The sequence below is a fragment of the Lolium rigidum genome, chromosome 7, assembly GCF_022539505.1.
Source record: "Lolium rigidum isolate FL_2022 chromosome 7, APGP_CSIRO_Lrig_0.1, whole genome shotgun sequence".
Lineage (NCBI taxonomy): Eukaryota > Viridiplantae > Streptophyta > Magnoliopsida > Poales > Poaceae > Lolium > Lolium rigidum.
The window spans coordinates 18,713,105-18,730,200 of NC_061514.1; the positions used below are offsets into that span (position 1 = coordinate 18,713,105).

Genomic DNA, 17,096 nt, shown 5'->3' on the forward strand with positions numbered 1-17,096 from the left:
CTACAGGGAGAGTTCCTGTTTGGTCTCCGGCGCCGGAAGGTGTGGCAGTTCTTAATGTTGATGCTGCGTTGTTCTCGTCTACTTCAACAATGGGGGTCGGCGTCGTAATCAGGGACCACATCGGAATCTTCCTGTCTGCTTTCAGTCAGGTGCGCCATGAGGTTACGTCGCCAGAAATTGCAGAAGCACTCGCCATCAGGAGTGCAGTCACCCTCGCTCGAGAAGAAGGCCTGGATAGTTTCATCTTGCTATCGGACTGCCTCTCCGTCATCCAGCGGATCCGTTCATCTTCACGTGATCGGTCGTTGGTCGGGGTAGTAGTGGAGGACATAAAACGCCTGGCTACTTCCTTTTCTTCGGTGTTTTTTCGTCACATTAGTCGTTTATGTAATAATTCAGCACATACTCTGGCTCGCCGAGCTGATCGTTTTGGTAGCTGCTCTTTCCGTGGATCTGTGCCGGATTTCATCCAGGACAAACTGTGTATTGATATGAACTGATCAATAAAGTGTTGAACTCTCAAAAAAAAAACTTGTATATAAAGAGCTAAACTGATAAAGATTAATTGGCTAATCCCCTAGTTGGACCCACGGTTGGGCCCCCTCCTCACGTATCCGATACCGGTCATAACAGATAATGACTGGAAGAAATGATTCAGAATTCCAATTTGGTGTGTATAACCACATACTAAAAGGACGAATAACATATATATAAGCGATAAGAGCGCCAATATGAGCACCGATTCTAAGATACATCCCATCAGGAGCCCACATGGCTAAATCTACAAATGGTGTTGTTGCCAACAATGGCAGAGAAGAACTCACAGGAACACGAACAAGGCAACCAGAGAGAGAAACAGAGTATTCTTGCGTGGTGTTCAACTAACCACTTTTCTGTTTTCGCTCCTTTTATTCAATATACTAGTACTCGGTTGCAACTGAAACCGCTAGACTGGGCTTACTGACGGTGCCATCCCACCATCGCCATGTCCATCTTTCCTACAAACTCGCCACGCCCTCCACAACTCGTGCCATCCCACGAGGATAAGACGTGGTGATCTAGACAAACGTAAACTTAAGCCTAGCTACCCACAGACGTGTTGTTGTGTACAAACACACATAGCACACTGCAATTTATTGTAACTGAAGAGTTAAACTGACACTTGAGCAGTGGCGACAGGCTTAACAAGTGTAACCTGGCAGATGCCGCGGCTCCCACTTTGACTGGGCATAGCCCCAGCAACCAAGAAGCCGCCCGCCAACGCCTTTGGTTCCGGGAACGGAATGCCATCAGGGCAGCACCATGTGACCCCCACTGCTTGTGGCAACATCATCGTCTTCCTGGAGGTTAATTAGATATAAGTGAAATCGGCCGTTCAGCCAGCGGCCTGATAAATGAATGAATTTCTATTTAGTATGCGATCAACATGACATAGTATGTACTTATGTACCTCCTTTTGCTCGGAATCGTCATCGTCGCCGTTATCATCATCATTATCACCATTGTCATCATCTGTATCGTCCTCAGTGTCGGTGTCCGCGTAATTGTCATCGTCATCGCTGTCCGTGGAACCGCTGTTGTCCGGCTAGAGATGAGGCGCACATAAAACGGTGAGCAGGCAATCAGGTACATATGGTATATAGTTATAGTGATGGGCCGATAGGATGTAGTAGTATATGCACGTACCTCTTCTTCTTGGTCCGTAGCTGCGTCATCATGTAACAGACTCTTGAATTTGGTGACAAAGCCGCACAGCTCTTGTTCACCATACCTCCCAACTCGAGGCTCATCATCATCACGTAACAAAGTCTCCAGTGATTTAATCATGCAACGTAGCTCTCGCTGATCTGCAGTTATTGCCTCTGCATCGGGTCTGTCCAAACCATGTAGGATCGACCCGAGTGCGTCAATGAGTCGAGCTGCCTTCGGCCTGTAGTTCTGTACGAATATCTCGATGTCGAGTTCCTCAGCATTGGGATGGGCTAACCCCGCTTTCCTCAGGACTGCCTTCGCTGCCTTCACTTCCCTGCGGCCGCTTTTAGCGCAGTCAAGCCGACAAATGACAGAAACAAGTGAACGAATGTTACTATTCCATGGCACCAAGTTGTCTTTTCTTCCAGGACTGGCACTGTAATACAGTGCCTCAAGCATCGGCAGTGCTCCTGCTCCAATAGTGATCTCTATGTTCGTTGCTAGAAATCTCAGCTTGTGAAACTCATAACTGCCAAAGGTATATGATATGCACTTTTCCTCCCCACTCTGGAGAAAGAGCCAGCGGAGCGACGGCAACCTTCCGAGGGCTTGCAGACCCTGAGTTTCTACCACCTCCACATACAACCACAAGTCAGAGAGAAGAGGAACACACAAAGAATTGATCCATGATGGCATCCTGGGTATAACCAGTCTCTCTAAACAAAAGAAATCAAGCTTTGAACTAGGTGCCAAGTCATCCAAGCTGCCGGAACTGACACAAAATTCCTTATTAAAGTAATCCATTAATCCACTGGAGTCGATATCTAGACTTTGTTTTTGTTTTTTGAAACGGGTTATATCTAGACTTTGGATTTTGTGCAGTTTGCACAGAGACTCTGCCAGAGCCTTGCCTGCGGTCTCTTCACATTCGTTGAAATGAAATTGGAGCACCCTCAAGTTAGTCAGCTTCCCCAAATCCGTGAAGAAGTTAGGGCAATTGTCCACCAAATGTAGACGCAGCTCTTCAAGGCATGTTAGCTTCCCTATCTCTCCCTTCATACTTGTACCTTTATTAGCCCACAAGCACCTCAAATTCTGTAGGTCACCAACAGACGGCGGTAACTCACTTATGGAACCTCCCCTTACATCCAAAATCTGAAGAAACTTCAGATCATGACCTATTCCTTCCGGGAGCTTGTTAACTTTACTCTTCACCAGCCCTAGATACCTCAGATGGACCAACTTCCCAAGATGCTCGAGACTGTGATCTTCCAAAAAACCACAATCCTCAATAACTAACACACGTAACACATTAAAGCTCAAAAGGAGGGGCAACTTACTATCACCACATGTGATAGCACTAAATGACCTCACTTGTTTCATTTCAATGCTAGAGCTGTGTTCCACACTTCTTCCGTGAAGTGCCAATCTGTGAACCCTATTGGTTCGTTTGCCTGGCAAATGGGTGTTGTGTTGTTCCATGTCATATACAGTAACAAAGTTTATGTCGCTTGACATGGTGCGGATGAGATCGAGCACCATGTCATGGACAATACAACCTTGTTTCTTAGGTTCATATATTTTATTAGGCTTTATCCACCGGACCATGCTTTTATTAACAAGCTTGTTGAAATAGATCTCCCCTAGCTCATATGACCCCATCCCTTCTTTATCAGGGACAAATCCTTCAATGATCCACCTCCATATTAGTGATTTTTTCTCAATAAAGTAATCTTCAGGAAACATACTGAGATACAATAAACATGTCTTTAGATTGGAAGGTAGATCATAATAGCTAAAAGACAGTATCTTTCTTGTGTTTTGGATGACTTCACTATCTTCATGCCCAAAACCAATTGCATCATACACCTTAGACCAATCTGCACTTGGTTTACCAACAAGCAAACTAGCTATTGTAATGATAGCTAATGGCACACCACCACATTTCTTTAAGATTTTGTTGATCACTTCATCGGATTGGTTATCCCAACGTACTTTTTCACCACCACATGTTCTTGTATAGAATAGCAATTTGGAGTTATCATTGGAAAGTGGTTCCATGTGATAGATCCTACCCGCTCTTGCGGCAACATCAACAATACGAGTAGTTATGATAATTTTACTTTCTGGATGACTATCCACAAAAGCACACTTAATTATTTCCCATGTTTGTATGTCCCATAAGTCATCAATGACAATAAAGTACCTATTCACGTGAGAAGGCAAAAATTATAATTAGCAAAAAAGCTATATAGCTTACTAGTATCCACTAAAATAAGAAGCATGCTATGACACACCAGACCGAAAAAAAAGGCATTAAGAATCTTAGAAGAGATTAACTCTAGATAAATAGGTGTGTATTGTAGTAGCAAAACTAGAGACAGTTGACTGAAGGAGTAATCCATGTAACCATTCAACCAATGCAACTGATGGTAATCTTGAGTCGATCTTTAGCCAAAGAATAGATGTCCAGTGTCACATATGCTATAATAGCCACACATTAATTTCCATTTCTATGGTGTTTAATGATAGCTTTTCATATGGTTATCAAATCAGAGCGCTTATGGTTTTGGCCAAACACACAAAGAGATAATTTGCGGAGGCGGCAACAGGCACGGTTGGTCGCTTTGGGGCAGACAACGATAAGGGTGGTCATTGTAATGGCAACGACCGCATCGGCGTTAGAGGTGGATTTCCCATGGCGAGTGCAAGGAGTTGGCTCCGGTACGTGTGTAGGCCCCACGAACCATAGTGGTGGAGCAATATTTGGAGGTGATAATGCTTAGCATGGACCACCAACGGTGTTTGGTGGTGTTGTGGGCTTCGCTGGCTGTGTTGCTGTTGGCCAATCCTAGGACACTGGCCCTAGATCTGGCCAAAGTGGCGTCAGCCACCAAGGTAGAGCACAACCCTGTCAAGGCTAGGGCAAGCCTTATTCAGAACCGGCTCTAGTTTGAGCGTTATGCTTAATGTGTCAACTCAAGTTCAAAGCTAGGTCTCCTCACAGGGTGCTCGTTCTCCAGGATGGTCTGGTTTGAGGTCCTCTCGTGGATCAGATCCACATCAGGACCCCCCACGGCTGAGGGTGACTTCGCGGAGCTGAGGGTGACTTCGCGGAGTGGTGGTCACTGGTGGTGCGGACCACCCCTAGCCTGCTGCGCAAGGGCACTTCGTCGGTGATCATGCTTAATGCATGGTGGATATGGAAGCATCGGAACGCGGTGGTCTTCGACAACGCGCGCCCTTCGGTTACAACCCTATTCAACGACATAGTTGTCGACGCGCGGCTCTGGGCGGACGCGGGCGCCCGAGGCGTGCGCCTTTTGCTCCCCTAGATTAGTTTTTTCTTTTTCTTGGGTCGAGTTGTACGGCGTGGTGTTCGTCCGTGCGCGGACTTGTACATATAACCTTCTTTTTCTATCAATGCATCGAAACGCAAGGCTTTTGTGTTTTCGTGAAAAAAAGTTCAAAGCTAGGTTGTTGTGCGGCTTGACTGTGAGTGTGTGGGTAACAATTTGGGGAAGGCTAGCTGACGGTCACCCATGTCGAGGGTTGCTTCCGCCGAGGTCAACAGTCGCCGTCACCGTCTCCGCCGTGGCCAGCCGTGTGTTCACCAACTCTGATAAGCACTAGTAGAAAAAGGGGCTTCCGTCCAAGCCTTTAGTACCGGTTTCCTTACGAACCGGTACTAAAGGGTGCATTAGTACCGGTTGCACTGTCCAGGCCGCCTGCAACCTTTAGTACCGGTTCGTGCGGACTTTAGTACCGGTTCGTGTCACGAACCAGTATTAAAGGGTTGGCGTCAGCCGGAAAACCTTCGGTACCGGTTCGTGACACGAACTGGTACTAAAGGTTTTCCTGCTCCCCACGCACCTCCCCCCCCCCCCCCCCCACACCCCCTGGATCGCTTTTTTTTGCTTTGTAAAATACAAATGAAAATGATAGAAAATTCAAAAAATAAAATGTTTTCGGATTCTTGTATGTTATGCAACCTACTATTCAGTGAAATTAAGAAATTCGAATTTTGACTTTTTTTTATAAAAAAAAGTTCAAAAAATGGTAAAACCGCATTAACTTTTGCATACGACGTCGGAAAAAAAAAGTATAAGAGCATCTCCAGTCGCGTCCCCCAAAGCGTCCCCCAAAGGGATTTGGGGCGCGCCGGACAAAAAAAGCGTCCCAGCCGCGTCCCCCAAAGCCCATTTTTGTCCGGCGCGGCCCGATACGGTGTCCGGCGCCCCGAGCCCGTCCCCGTCCCACGGGGACGCTCCGGGGATGCCGGACACAACGAAAGCGAGGCCAACCGACGCGGGCCCGACGCGCGTCGGGCGGCACGGAAGGCTAAAACCCCGTCGCCTACCTTTGGTCAAGCGACGTTAATGGCGTCCCTGTTTTCCCGAGCGACGCGAGGGACGCGTCTCGTCGTGCATGGCCGCGTGGCCGTCCGCGCGGGAGTTATTGCGTGCAACCACCCGCTACCGCCGCTGTTTTAAGACGCCCTCCGGTTATCGCCGCTCATCATAATCCTTCTCGTCGCCGCCGCCTCCCTTCCCGGATCCTCTCCCCGCCGCTCAAAAAATGTCGAGCTCGTCCTCCCGCAAGATCGCCGCGGCGGAATGGCTCGGGCGCGGCAGCCTCACCGTGGCGGAGGCGTGGGCGCCGTACCACGCCCGGTATCCGGTCCCGCCGGACATGCGGCTGCCAGCGGCCGGCGGCCGGAAGATGGCCGTGAACGGCATTGGCGTTCCGCCGCCGCCGAAGCCGAAGACGGACCAATGGAGGGACGCCATCAAGGCCCGTCGGGCTCAGCCGACCGCCGAGGAGCGGTTGGATCCGACGTGGGCGGTCAACGACAAGGACGCTCGGTGGACGACGTACTTCCGAGCGGAGTACGACGTCGAGATGCACGGCGACCGAGCAACCTCGTCGGCGGCCCCAACAGCTGGAACGAGGAAGGCCGCGCCTGTTCGGGGCGTTCGGGCGCACCCTCGAGAACGTCATCCGCGGCCTCCGCAACGGCGCTCCAAGGCCGGAGATGCGCGTCGTCGCCGCCGGCGTCTCCTCAATGGCAGCCCGAGGAGGACGACGTACTCGTCCTCCTCGCACTCTTCTTCCTCGGGACCGGCGCGATCGACGCCGTCCTCGTCGTACCGGTCGGCGCCCTACACCGTCCCCAAACGGGAGGTCAAGGAGGAGCCGGCGACGCCCGTCGAACACGAGGCGTGGCGGTAGCGGCGGCGGGCGGCGGCAAGGGAGGCGCGGCGGCGCCCTCCTCATCCCGGCCGGAGGTGAAGGAGGAGCCGGAGGAAGCGTCGCGGCGGCGGCGCCGCCGGCGGAGTACGAGCGGCGCAGCCGGCTCATCGCCGGCGGCCGACGACCCCGAGGACTCGCCCGAGGCTGCGGGCGGCGTTCTTGGCGTCCATGGACGACAAGGACGCTCGGAGGGGCGACCTGGACGCGGCGATCGCCATGTCCATCCGCGACTCCGGCAAGCCGCCGGTGGACCTCGCCGACGACGGCGAGGCAGGGACCAAGCGGCTTGGTGAAGGACGAGCCCGTGGACGAGCCCGTCGACGAGCGCATCAAGCGAGGAGGTCGTCACCGAGCGAGATGTACAACTTCCGAGCGGTACTACGACGCCTCCGGCCGCCGCAAGTGGTTCTAGATTAGGTTTAGTTTTAAAGTTAGTCAAATTTCGTTCGAATCTATGTAAGTTTGGACGAATCTAAATCGAATCTAGTTAAGTTTAAAATTTGCGAAATTTTGTTTGGGGGACGCGACTGGGAAGCGACGTCCCCCAAACGCGGCACGAACGAAACACGTCCCCCAAACGCTCAATCCGGCGCGGTTTGGGGGACGGTTTTTGGGACGCGGCTGGAGATGCTCTAATATATCAAAGTCATCGTGGGAAAAAGTTACATCCGAATTCACCCAGGTTTACCCGGTTAGCCAATTTTTAGATTCTCAAAATTTCAAATGAAAATATGAAAGCAGGAAGATTGTAGGTTTTTTCCAGAAATTTAGAATTTTATATATTTTTAATTTTTTAAAAATTAAAATCAATAATTATAAGATTTTTTGAATTCCATAATATTACTATTACTTTTAGCAAATTATAAGATTTTCAAATTTTCAGGTTTTAGGTTTGGCAAAAAAATTTAAAAAATTTAAAAAATAATTAAAAATAATAGGATTGATATGATACTTTTGTTTATTTATTTATTCAACATTATTATTATATCATTACTTTTGTTTATTAAAAGAATTATTTGGAATTTAAATAATAAAGAAGTGTGACATCAACCAACATGTTAATAGGATTGATATGATACTACTATCAACAATATGCGCGCCAAGCACTTGGAAGTGGAAAGGGAAGGAACTCGAAAATTAAGCGTGCTAGTGTTGGAGTAGTGTGAGGATGGGTGACCGACCAAAAAGTTTGACCACGGGTAAGTAATTTGACTAGAGATTAAGTGTAGTTAGAGACTAACGGAAATACTAGAAATTCTGAAGAAAAAAAAAGGGAGTGAAAAATAATTAGAAAAAAAATGGATAAAAAAAATTAAACAAAATAGCCTTTTGCGGGGGTGACCATTGTTGCGCACGTTGAGGGTGGAGATAAAGGGGATAAGGGTGTGGGATATGCGCGGGTGACCATTGTTGCGCATGTTGAGCATGGATATATTCACCTCGAGAAGCTCCGCTTTTGCAACATTTTCCTACTAAATGCTCAATTGGGTACAAGAGAACCAGAAAATAAGTACTAGAGAAAATGAGTTGTGTTTGCATACATGCCATCGTGATCGCATATGACTCCTTGTAGTGCATGTTATGTATGTTCTTTTTGTTTTGGCCTTTTCTTGATATAATTTACTTGTGGAATGATATAAATAAGGATTCATTACATAAAAACTAAAAGAAACTAATAGAAATGATGTTAAAATATACATGTTACAGTTTTTACCGAGATGAAGGAAACAAAATATCATAAAGAACAAATCCAATATATATCATCGTCCTTATTTGCTCAACCAAAGCTTGAGTTGCATTGCAATTACCTTCGGAGTTTTAGTTTATATGTCATACAAAATGATTAACCACGCCCATATTAGTGTATATTTCATGTCACCAAAACATATAAGCCATATAGTATACCTAGGGGCATATGTGACATAAAGAAGTTAAGACTAACATAGGAAGAGATTTACCTCTTGCCTGCAAGGACTTTTTGCAGCTGGTTGATCAGCTGCCTCTCATCCATTCTTTCTGCAGCTCTGTACAGATCTATGTCAAGTTCAAAGAGGATGTCACTGAGAACTTTCTTCGCGCCTTGGTTCTGACCAACTGGAACAAAACCTTGACACTCGTATGTTTTGCTAAGCTTGTCATACAATGCTTTTGCAAGGGTGGTCTTGCCCAAACCTCCAAATCCAACAACAGAGACTATCTTGAGATCTTTTTGAGACGTGTCAGCACCCTCGAACAAGAGCTTCATTAGCTCATCAATTGGCTCACCAATGCCAACAAGGTCAGAGACCTTTTTGTATAGAGCCGAGAGACGAGGGTCAACTGTTGTTGATGCATGATTAGCAACAATATCATTGATCTTGTACCTCTCGTACCTTTCTTTGATCTTCATAACTTGGCTCTCAATGTCTTTGATGTCACCGGCAATTTCATGGCGCGCATTGAACTTGGTGAATTTATTGCGGGCCTTCTTCAACAAGTGCTTGATTTTCGGCTTGGTTGGCTCAACACCCTCAACGCGCATCAAGAAGGAGTCGAGGCTGTCCTCAATGGCATATGACAGTTCCCTGACCTCATTAGCCCAAATCTTGACCTGCGGGTCAAGTTGATCCAGCGGCACGCTGGATACCTTCACAAGGGCCCCTTGCATGCCCAGGAGCTCATCCCTAAGGTCTCCAATCCCCTTCTTCACGTTCTCCTTCAGGTTGTACTCTTGTATGAGCAGCTTACCAAGCTTGGGGATGAGAGAGCTCATCGCCCCCGTGCCGAAATCCATGCTCGACTCTCACTCTCTCTCTCTCTCGCTTGCTAGCTTGGTGCCTTTTTTTCTTCTTCTATTTTCTCACTTGTTGTCTATCTCTTTTCACAAGTTCTCTCTTACTGGCAGTGGCTGGGATACTGTCCCTTGTAAGTGTACTGGTTCATGTACTGCTTCTGTTTCATGGCCTTCACATTCACCCTTCTTTATTTTCAAGAAGGAATAAGCTTTTTGTCCTTAATCATCACCTCCTCACTGCATATTCAAAAAATAATCTGTAAACAACAATTTCCATCACCTTGCTGGTTTGAACTTTCCCCAATTTAGATGCAAAATTCAGAGCTAAGAAGACAAGAAAAAGTAAAACTAAAATACAAAATTACCTTAGGGACAGGAATAGGACCTTGCACAACCTCCATCAGTGGTGGATCTAGAAGTAGAGGAGGAGCAAAAGAGCTAACAGGTAGGCCGACCGCGCCACTGCCAGGAGCCTCGACTTCGGCTGCTGGCTGCTGCTCACCGCGGACGGCGCCGGCGACCAACCTGAGCTCCGGGCACGGACAAGATGAGTCCCACCGGCCACCCGCCACCACCAACCGGCCACCCCGCGGTGCTACTGCTCAGACGAGATGGGGATTGATGATTGGGGGAGAGGAGACGAGAACAGTTTGACTTGGAAGAGACGAGATCCTACTCTGCTCGTGTCTCTCGTTAAGAATAATTCTTAATGTGACTGACTAAAGGGCCCTTATTTATCTGTATATTACATACCAATATAGAAAGACCAGTCAGTCATCAGCAAGTCGCTAAACCAGTCATCCCCGCTTAATCGGTCGCTAAATATTATCACTTTGTTCCAAATTATATGCCGTTTTAGCAAATTAAATTAGCTTGCTAAAACGGATTATAATATGAAACGGAGGTAAATGCAGCTCCCTAATCATCGCATACAGCACTGCCGGCCAACCACGCCGATGTCGATGCCTTGTGAGGAAGTGTCATTGCCCTTCGAGGAGACGCTGTGGCCCAGCCATGACCTCTTGGCCGCACACTGCAAGGAGAAGTCTGCCACCCTACGAGGAGACCCGCCGCCTAGCCACACGCTGGTAGGAGACACCGCTGCTGCCACTGCCCCTACCTCCGCTCTCTTGGACACGCCGCCACCCACGCTGCCCCTACCTCCGACCAGCGTGGGAGGCAAGGAGACACCGCCCCAACCGTTCGTGTCGAAGGTTTTCTTCATTCTCAATTGCTGCCCCTACCAGTGGCGGAGGTTGGGCTGAAAGAATGGGGGGAGGGGGGCAAATGGGCTAAAAAGGCCAGCACTAGTCTATTTTTTCTCAGATCTGAGGGAAGATAGACCTAAGGTATATAGCTTTCAATTGACGGCAAATACAATAAGACTTCCTGCAAACGGGTACATGTTAGTATGATTATTGTTATAGCATCTCTAACCATCCCATATAATCATTTATAGGAGTAAAATTTTGGCTTACTTTCCTAACCGATTCCTTAGGGCGTGTTTGGTAGCCTGGGTCTCATTTGGGGTTGAGTGGGGGAGGCCCTAAAACGTGTTGCACCTTGCAAACGGGCCACGTACCAACTTTGACCAGTTGTTTGGTAGGCTAGGCTGCATCAGTTGGTACTGTTGTGGATATACTTCATGGGTATGCCAACGACATGGTCTAGATCCGGCAAGGCCGGGTGGCCCACAGATCGTGGTGGTGGCTTATGGTCCATCGGACGGCCTAATTATTGTTGATAGAAGATGGAGGAAGACCAGCCTAGGAACAGGAGCCGAATCCCACCCGACCTACACCAGGAGTTGGATCCACGAAGGCCCATGAAGTGTCCAGATCCATGACGACAAATTAGATGTAGGTGGATCCTTGACGTGCACGGCCCATCAAGGTACTCCTGTAGGTACTCCTAATTATGCAAACACAATGACAATTATGTCTAGGCATAGGAAGGGTGATCACCACAGCATGACAATGACAAGCATGTGAATGACATGCTTGGCAATGAGTTCATAGCCGATGCGGCACTTCAAGTACAACGGGTAGCGTCGCGGCCGCCGCTGAAGAAGGTGCAACTACCGAGGATTGCCCCGCTCGTGGCATAGTGTGCCACGGGAATGGGACGAACCCCGTCGGCACCTCCATCTCCCTTCTTGAGCCTGCTGCACCCGCCGCCATGAATGTTGCTCTAGTCGTCGGAAACCCTAGGTGGGGGTTTTCTGACCCCATCGTGGGATCCGATGGTCGAATCCTGGCGGCGGCCGGTCCGCGTCCCCATCGTCCTCTCGGAGATGAGGACGACTGATTTAACACCGGCACTAATGTCGGGTGAATCGGCGCCACCGCATCACGGAGGCCACCGGCCTCGTACTCGCAGATGATCCGCGCGCGGTCAGAGACCCGCCGGGGTGAGCTTCGTCGCGGGAGCCATCGGCGGATCGGGCGAGTGAGGGGGGGGGGGAGGAGGCGAGGAGGCATGGAAGGGCAGTTGATGGGGCGCGGTCCGGTGTCAGGGAGAGCGAGGGAGGGAGAGAGGGCGGTGGAGACCGGCGCACGCGAGTAATTGTCGCGTCTCCCGCGTTTCTCCACGCGTGCAACAGTTGCACAAGCGCGTGCACGTTTCCACGACAACATGCCAACTCCATAGAAATGGCCTATTCGGTCATTCCTCCTCAACGTTGTTTCCGTGCTATGCAACAACGCGGTGAAGCCGAGAAAGGGGAGGGCATGCTACCAAACGTGTCGCTATATTTAGACTCGACCGCGCCGCACTCCTTTATATTTACTCGACGAAGCGACGGATGAGTATAATTATTTTTTCTTTCTCCACCACCCACTAATCACCTGCCCAACCACCTCTCCTACCTCGTCGGCGCCCCCCTGGAAAATGTGTTTCTTCTACGCTCTTTCGCTGCAGTACATAGGCTGATCTAGCACATCAATGAATCGTGGGTTCGTGATTTGACGAAGTCAAACAACGTACATGACAATGTTATTCATAACGCAGGTTCATCCATTTCTTTCTTGCCCAATTCCTTTCGACTAACTTCAAATGCGAAGAACAAAATACACTTCAAATGTGAGAACAAATTTGTGGTTGGATGGTTAGGAGGGTAGTCGCACCCCAAGCCCGTCAGAGTTCAAATCCCAGATTTGACACTTTGGTGTCGCATAAAGACAGAATATTCTTCAGTGGGAGGCGACGTTCCCGTCGACAGCGAGGCGCCTGTGGTGACTTCGTCAATCTCAAGACTTGCCGGATCAGTTCTCAACACAATCTCTTGGAGGTGCTCATATGAGTAGGGTGTAAGAGTAGGGTGTAAGTGTGTGCGTTCATAGGGGTGAGTGTCTGCGCGTATGTATGAGCCTCTTAATTGTACTGTGTTTCGCAAAAAAAAAAACACTTCAAATGCTCTGCAGCGCGCTGCTATTGTTCCCCCTGAAGATCCGGTTGAGGATGGCCGCCAGCCTCACACCTCCCTGCGCAATCCTCTTCTGAACAACCGGCAGCGCCTTGAAGAAATACTCATCTGCAGTTCCATTTTGAAACGGATGTCGTCACACTTTTCCCGAAGGGCAGAACCATAAATTGGTCATCTCTCGGCACCAAGGTGCTTACCTTCCAAGTTGGAGCCTTGCTCAGTACCCACGTACGCCGGGCACGACAGCTCCGCGCTCTCCTCGGCGAACCTGCATTCACTCCCAGCCGTCAGTCTTTCAAGATTCAGTTTCAACTGCAGTTTGCATTGTATCGTGATAAACTTACTTGTCAGCACAACTGGTTGCTCGACTTGGGCACGCCTCCCACTTGTTCTTTTCAACCACCTGCACGAGAAAAACAACTCAGTAAAAAGATCTAAGGCTAGACCTGACGCCTAAACTGATATGCATGCAGTTGGGGGCATGCAGAAGTACTTACAGTAAGGTTGCGCTTGATGGCGCCGATCATGGTGCTCAGGTCATCCTTGTAGAACCTGTTCATGGCCGTTCCGATGACCTTCTCATCCCACACCTGAAACCCATCCATGATCCATCCATGTTAGCAAGGGGGGCATGAACTAAGATGAATGGATCCAAGCCATTGATTCTGCTACGATGAATTGTAAGTGCTAGGAACCTTGTGGAGGTTGGTCTTGTTCGTATACCAGCTGACGACGACGGTATTGCCGCCGAGGTCGGCAATGCGGCCGCAGTGCATGGGCTGGTGGACGTCGCCCACGAAGTGCGCCAGGAACATCAGGCTCTCCGTCCGGTTATCTGATTGATATCAAAGATGCACGGGGTTCTCTTTCAGGTACGGAGAAAGACAACTAGTGAATGGTGAATGGGTGAGCTTACATGGACACGATGAGTCTTGCAACGCGGCGGTGTAGTTGTTGATGGCTCCGACTACGCACATGTCCTTCTCTCCGTTCGTGCCGTGGCAATCCCCTGTACAGAAAACGGTATCACCACAGTTTAGTAGTAGCACAATTTTGTAGAGTTCAATGGCACAGTGGCACACCCAACTCAACTTGGCTACAACTCATAGCGCACGCAAAGCAAATCTGACACGATGTATGCTTTTATTGGCAACTAAGCTAATTCTAAGGTAGCTAAGAATCAGCAATTTGGAGAGTGACAAATTCTCAGTTGACTATAATTCTGAGGTGATCTTCGGATCTCGTATTGTAAATCATGACTAGTATGAATCACGAAAACGGACAGGGATTTTTCAGTTGCAACACCATATAGGATATCTCACTTGCAACTTGCAACAGAATCACAAACTAATACTACCTCTGTCCATAAATAGATGCCAAAAATTTATCTAAATTTAAATGTATCTAGCCACAATTTAGTGTATAGATACATCCGAATTTAGATAAATCTTTGGCATCTATTTATGGACGGAGGGAGTATAATATTTTAGAAATCGACTGAGAATTAAACTAATCAATTCTCAGCTGAGAATTAGCAAACCGATTTACTTAGATTGAATTGACTGCGAGGGCGAAAGGTTCACGTACTGGCGTAGCTGAACTTGCAGTCTCCAGCGGTGTCGGCGAAGTGCAGAGGGGCCGACCACGGGTTCTGGCGCCGCTCGGTGTCAGGCCACGAGCACACCGCCGCGAGCTCGCCGCCGGCCGACTCCGGCAGGAGCCCCTTCACAGCCGTCGACGCCTCGCTCGTCAGGTAACTCTGCACGAGAAATCTCAGTTCAGTTTACGACAAACTTGTACCGAAGGAATACAAACGCTAGTGCTGGGTAGGTGGCTCACGCACGTACCTCGGCGATCTTGCAGACCATGTAGTGTCCCTCCACTCCCCACGCCTGCGCCGCCGGAGCTCTCGCCGCCGCGGCGACCAGGACGACGTGAAGCAGCAGGAGAAGGGCCATCGTCCTGGCTACGCTTTCTCAGTGTGTGTTCAGTGCTCGTGGTTCCCGTGCTCCTTTCGCTTCTGGCCTAGTAGTACAACCATGAACTGCCCACAGGCTAATATAGTGCGTTTTTGTTGTTTGAGAGTTTTGCTAGGGTCCAGCATTGAGATCCGCCATGATATTGGTGCGAGTTAACAACCGGGGGGCTGAAACTCCACACATCGAATGCAGTGTTGGACTGGTTCGAGCACGTGACCTCACAACCTCGATCAGGCGAGCATCATCTGCCATACTTGGGAGTTGGGAACCATGATTACTGCCAGTAGGCCTAAGTGGTCGCGTAGGCGTAGCCGCATGTGCAGTACGTGCGTTCATGTCCGCTCCAAAGCGCACAATCCGAGGATAAGTTCTTGGCTGGAAAGGCATGCACCGTCTGCTTGCACGCTTGTAGTACTCGATTGCGGTTTTGGGTCGATCGGAGAAAACATAAGCGCAGGATTCTGTATCAGTAGTTTTGGCTGCAGTACAGAAAAAACATAGGCATTTAATTGTGTGAAGAAATAGGTGCTTGTCATAGTTATCATTGAGACAAAGGAAAATCCCTATGAGATAAGACCTAACTAAAATTTTACTACGAAATTGAGTGCAAGGTAGACCATAGGAAAATTATATGGTTTTCAGTCTACAAACCGAACAATTTCTATAGAAATAAATTCTTAGAAATAGAATTTCAAAATTCTTATGGACTTTTTTTGCGAAAAATCAGCCAATCTAATAATAATCATCAATAGCAATACAAATAAATTCAAAAGTAAAATAAATAAATCTTATGGACTTGCTTCGAACCAAACATGCTCTACTGACTGCAATCCCTACTACTCTAGTCCCTGCAAATCTATACGAAGAAAATTGGTTAAGTCACAAGAGAGTTTCAGAAGTCATGTGGCAGACTAGAAGAAATTATTTACTTCTTAAAAAGGGGAGAAACCCTAGACTCTGCATCAATAGATGTACAAAACCTTTATTCAAAAAATGTTCTAAAGAACTTACGAGTACGAATGCCAGCCGCCGGGAGATTAAAATTATGATCGAGCAAATGGACTCCTTTGTAAAGATAAGAGGAGGATCCAATGATCTCGCATAACCAGGCAAAAAGACAATGATAGAAAAAAAAATCCATAGCATTTCGGTGGCACGGGCACTTACAAGAGAAGACTAACAAATTCATTTTTGTCACAGCCTTGGCTAAGGAGGGCTGCCCAATGGGCAACACTCACCTGGACTTTATACTAAATCAATGATAACTAATATGGGACGGAGGGTTTGTCAATCCCTTATATGTGTATATTAAATCTTTTTTATATATATTTTCTAAGTTTACGAATGAAACCTTATACTTAAGGGTTTTTCTGAGAACACCCTTATACTTAGGTGTTAAATAGACTTAACTCTAACTCATGCAACTTTTTTTTAGGACAATCTACTAGGCTTTATTAATCATCAATACTGTTTAAAGGAATAGAGTTAGTGTAGGGAATATCGAGCCACAGGTGGCGTCCCACTCCAAAAGAAATCATATGCCTAGCTAGATTGTGTGCTTCAAAGTTTAAAGCTCGGCCTTCATAGGCAAAGGAGCACCCCATGAAAGCTTGTTGACTGATGCTTGATCTTCATTACGTCCCAGAGTGCCCTCTATGATATCAGTAATGGTCGACTTGTAATCAGATGCGATGAAAACCGGACTGCTAGGGTGTCAAGAATAGATCGATCATTGATTCCCGGAAAAAACCAAAAACCACTGCTAAAGCTCCCAAATATGATCCATTGTTGTCACGAAAAGTTGTTGCCACACCTCGGTTGTCATTCTTTGCCACACCTGCATCGACATTAATTTTCGGTATTGCATGTGGCGGAGGGATCCATCTAGCTCGCTTGTCAAGTAGGTTTCAGATGGGGGCCGGGGCAGCTGGGCTCACCGTGGATTTGAGCTGATCAAGGTATGAGTTTATGAAGC

General features: G+C 48.1%; 2 protein-coding genes across 2 annotated transcripts; both read right to left on the reverse strand.

Annotated features, from left to right (window-relative positions):
- Positions 1-685: 685 nt before the first annotated feature.
- LOC124673734 (disease resistance protein Pik-2-like) lies at positions 686-10,271 on the reverse strand. The gene is made up of 4 exons (XM_047209773.1): positions 8,904-10,271; positions 1,687-3,898; positions 1,451-1,585; positions 686-1,340 (listed from the first exon to the last, which is right to left on the reverse strand). Exons 1-4 carry the CDS (start codon positions 9,716-9,718, stop codon positions 1,290-1,292), a joined length of 3,213 nt encoding a protein of 1,070 aa, XP_047065729.1. The 5' UTR covers positions 9,719-10,271; the 3' UTR covers positions 686-1,289.
- Positions 10,272-13,125: 2,854 nt separating this feature from the next.
- LOC124677889 (endonuclease 4-like) lies at positions 13,126-15,100 on the reverse strand. The gene is made up of 8 exons (XM_047213835.1): positions 14,990-15,100; positions 14,730-14,901; positions 14,059-14,151; positions 13,838-13,977; positions 13,640-13,732; positions 13,487-13,545; positions 13,340-13,410; positions 13,126-13,250 (listed from the first exon to the last, which is right to left on the reverse strand). Exons 1-8 carry the CDS (start codon positions 15,098-15,100, stop codon positions 13,126-13,128), a joined length of 864 nt encoding a protein of 287 aa, XP_047069791.1.
- Positions 15,101-17,096: the final 1,996 nt, after the last annotated feature.

What these genes read in the sequence shown, in the direction of transcription:
- LOC124673734 (XM_047209773.1), bottom strand. Translation starts at nt 9,718, where the DNA reads ATGGATTTCGGCACGGGGGCGATGAGCTCTCTCATCCCCAAGCTTGGT. An exon ending in AAAGTCCTTGCAGGCAAGAG is followed by an intron (nt 3,899 to 8,903) that starts GTAAATCTCTTC and finishes TCACGTGAATAG; the next exon opens with GTACTTTATTGTCATTGATG. An exon ending in CTACGGACCAAGAAGAAGAG is followed by an intron (nt 1,586 to 1,686) that starts GTACGTGCATAT and finishes CCTCATCTCTAG; the next exon opens with CCGGACAACAGCGGTTCCAC.
- LOC124677889 (XM_047213835.1), bottom strand. Translation starts at nt 15,100, where the DNA reads ATGGCCCTTCTCCTGCTGCTTCACGTCGTCCTGGTCGCCGCGGCGGCG. An exon ending in GCAAGACTCATCGTGTCCAT is followed by an intron (nt 13,978 to 14,058) that starts GTAAGCTCACCC and finishes GATATCAATCAG; the next exon opens with ATAACCGGACGGAGAGCCTG. An exon ending in GCAAGGCTCCAACTTGGAAG is followed by an intron (nt 13,251 to 13,339) that starts GTAAGCACCTTG and finishes ATGGAACTGCAG; the next exon opens with ATGAGTATTTCTTCAAGGCG.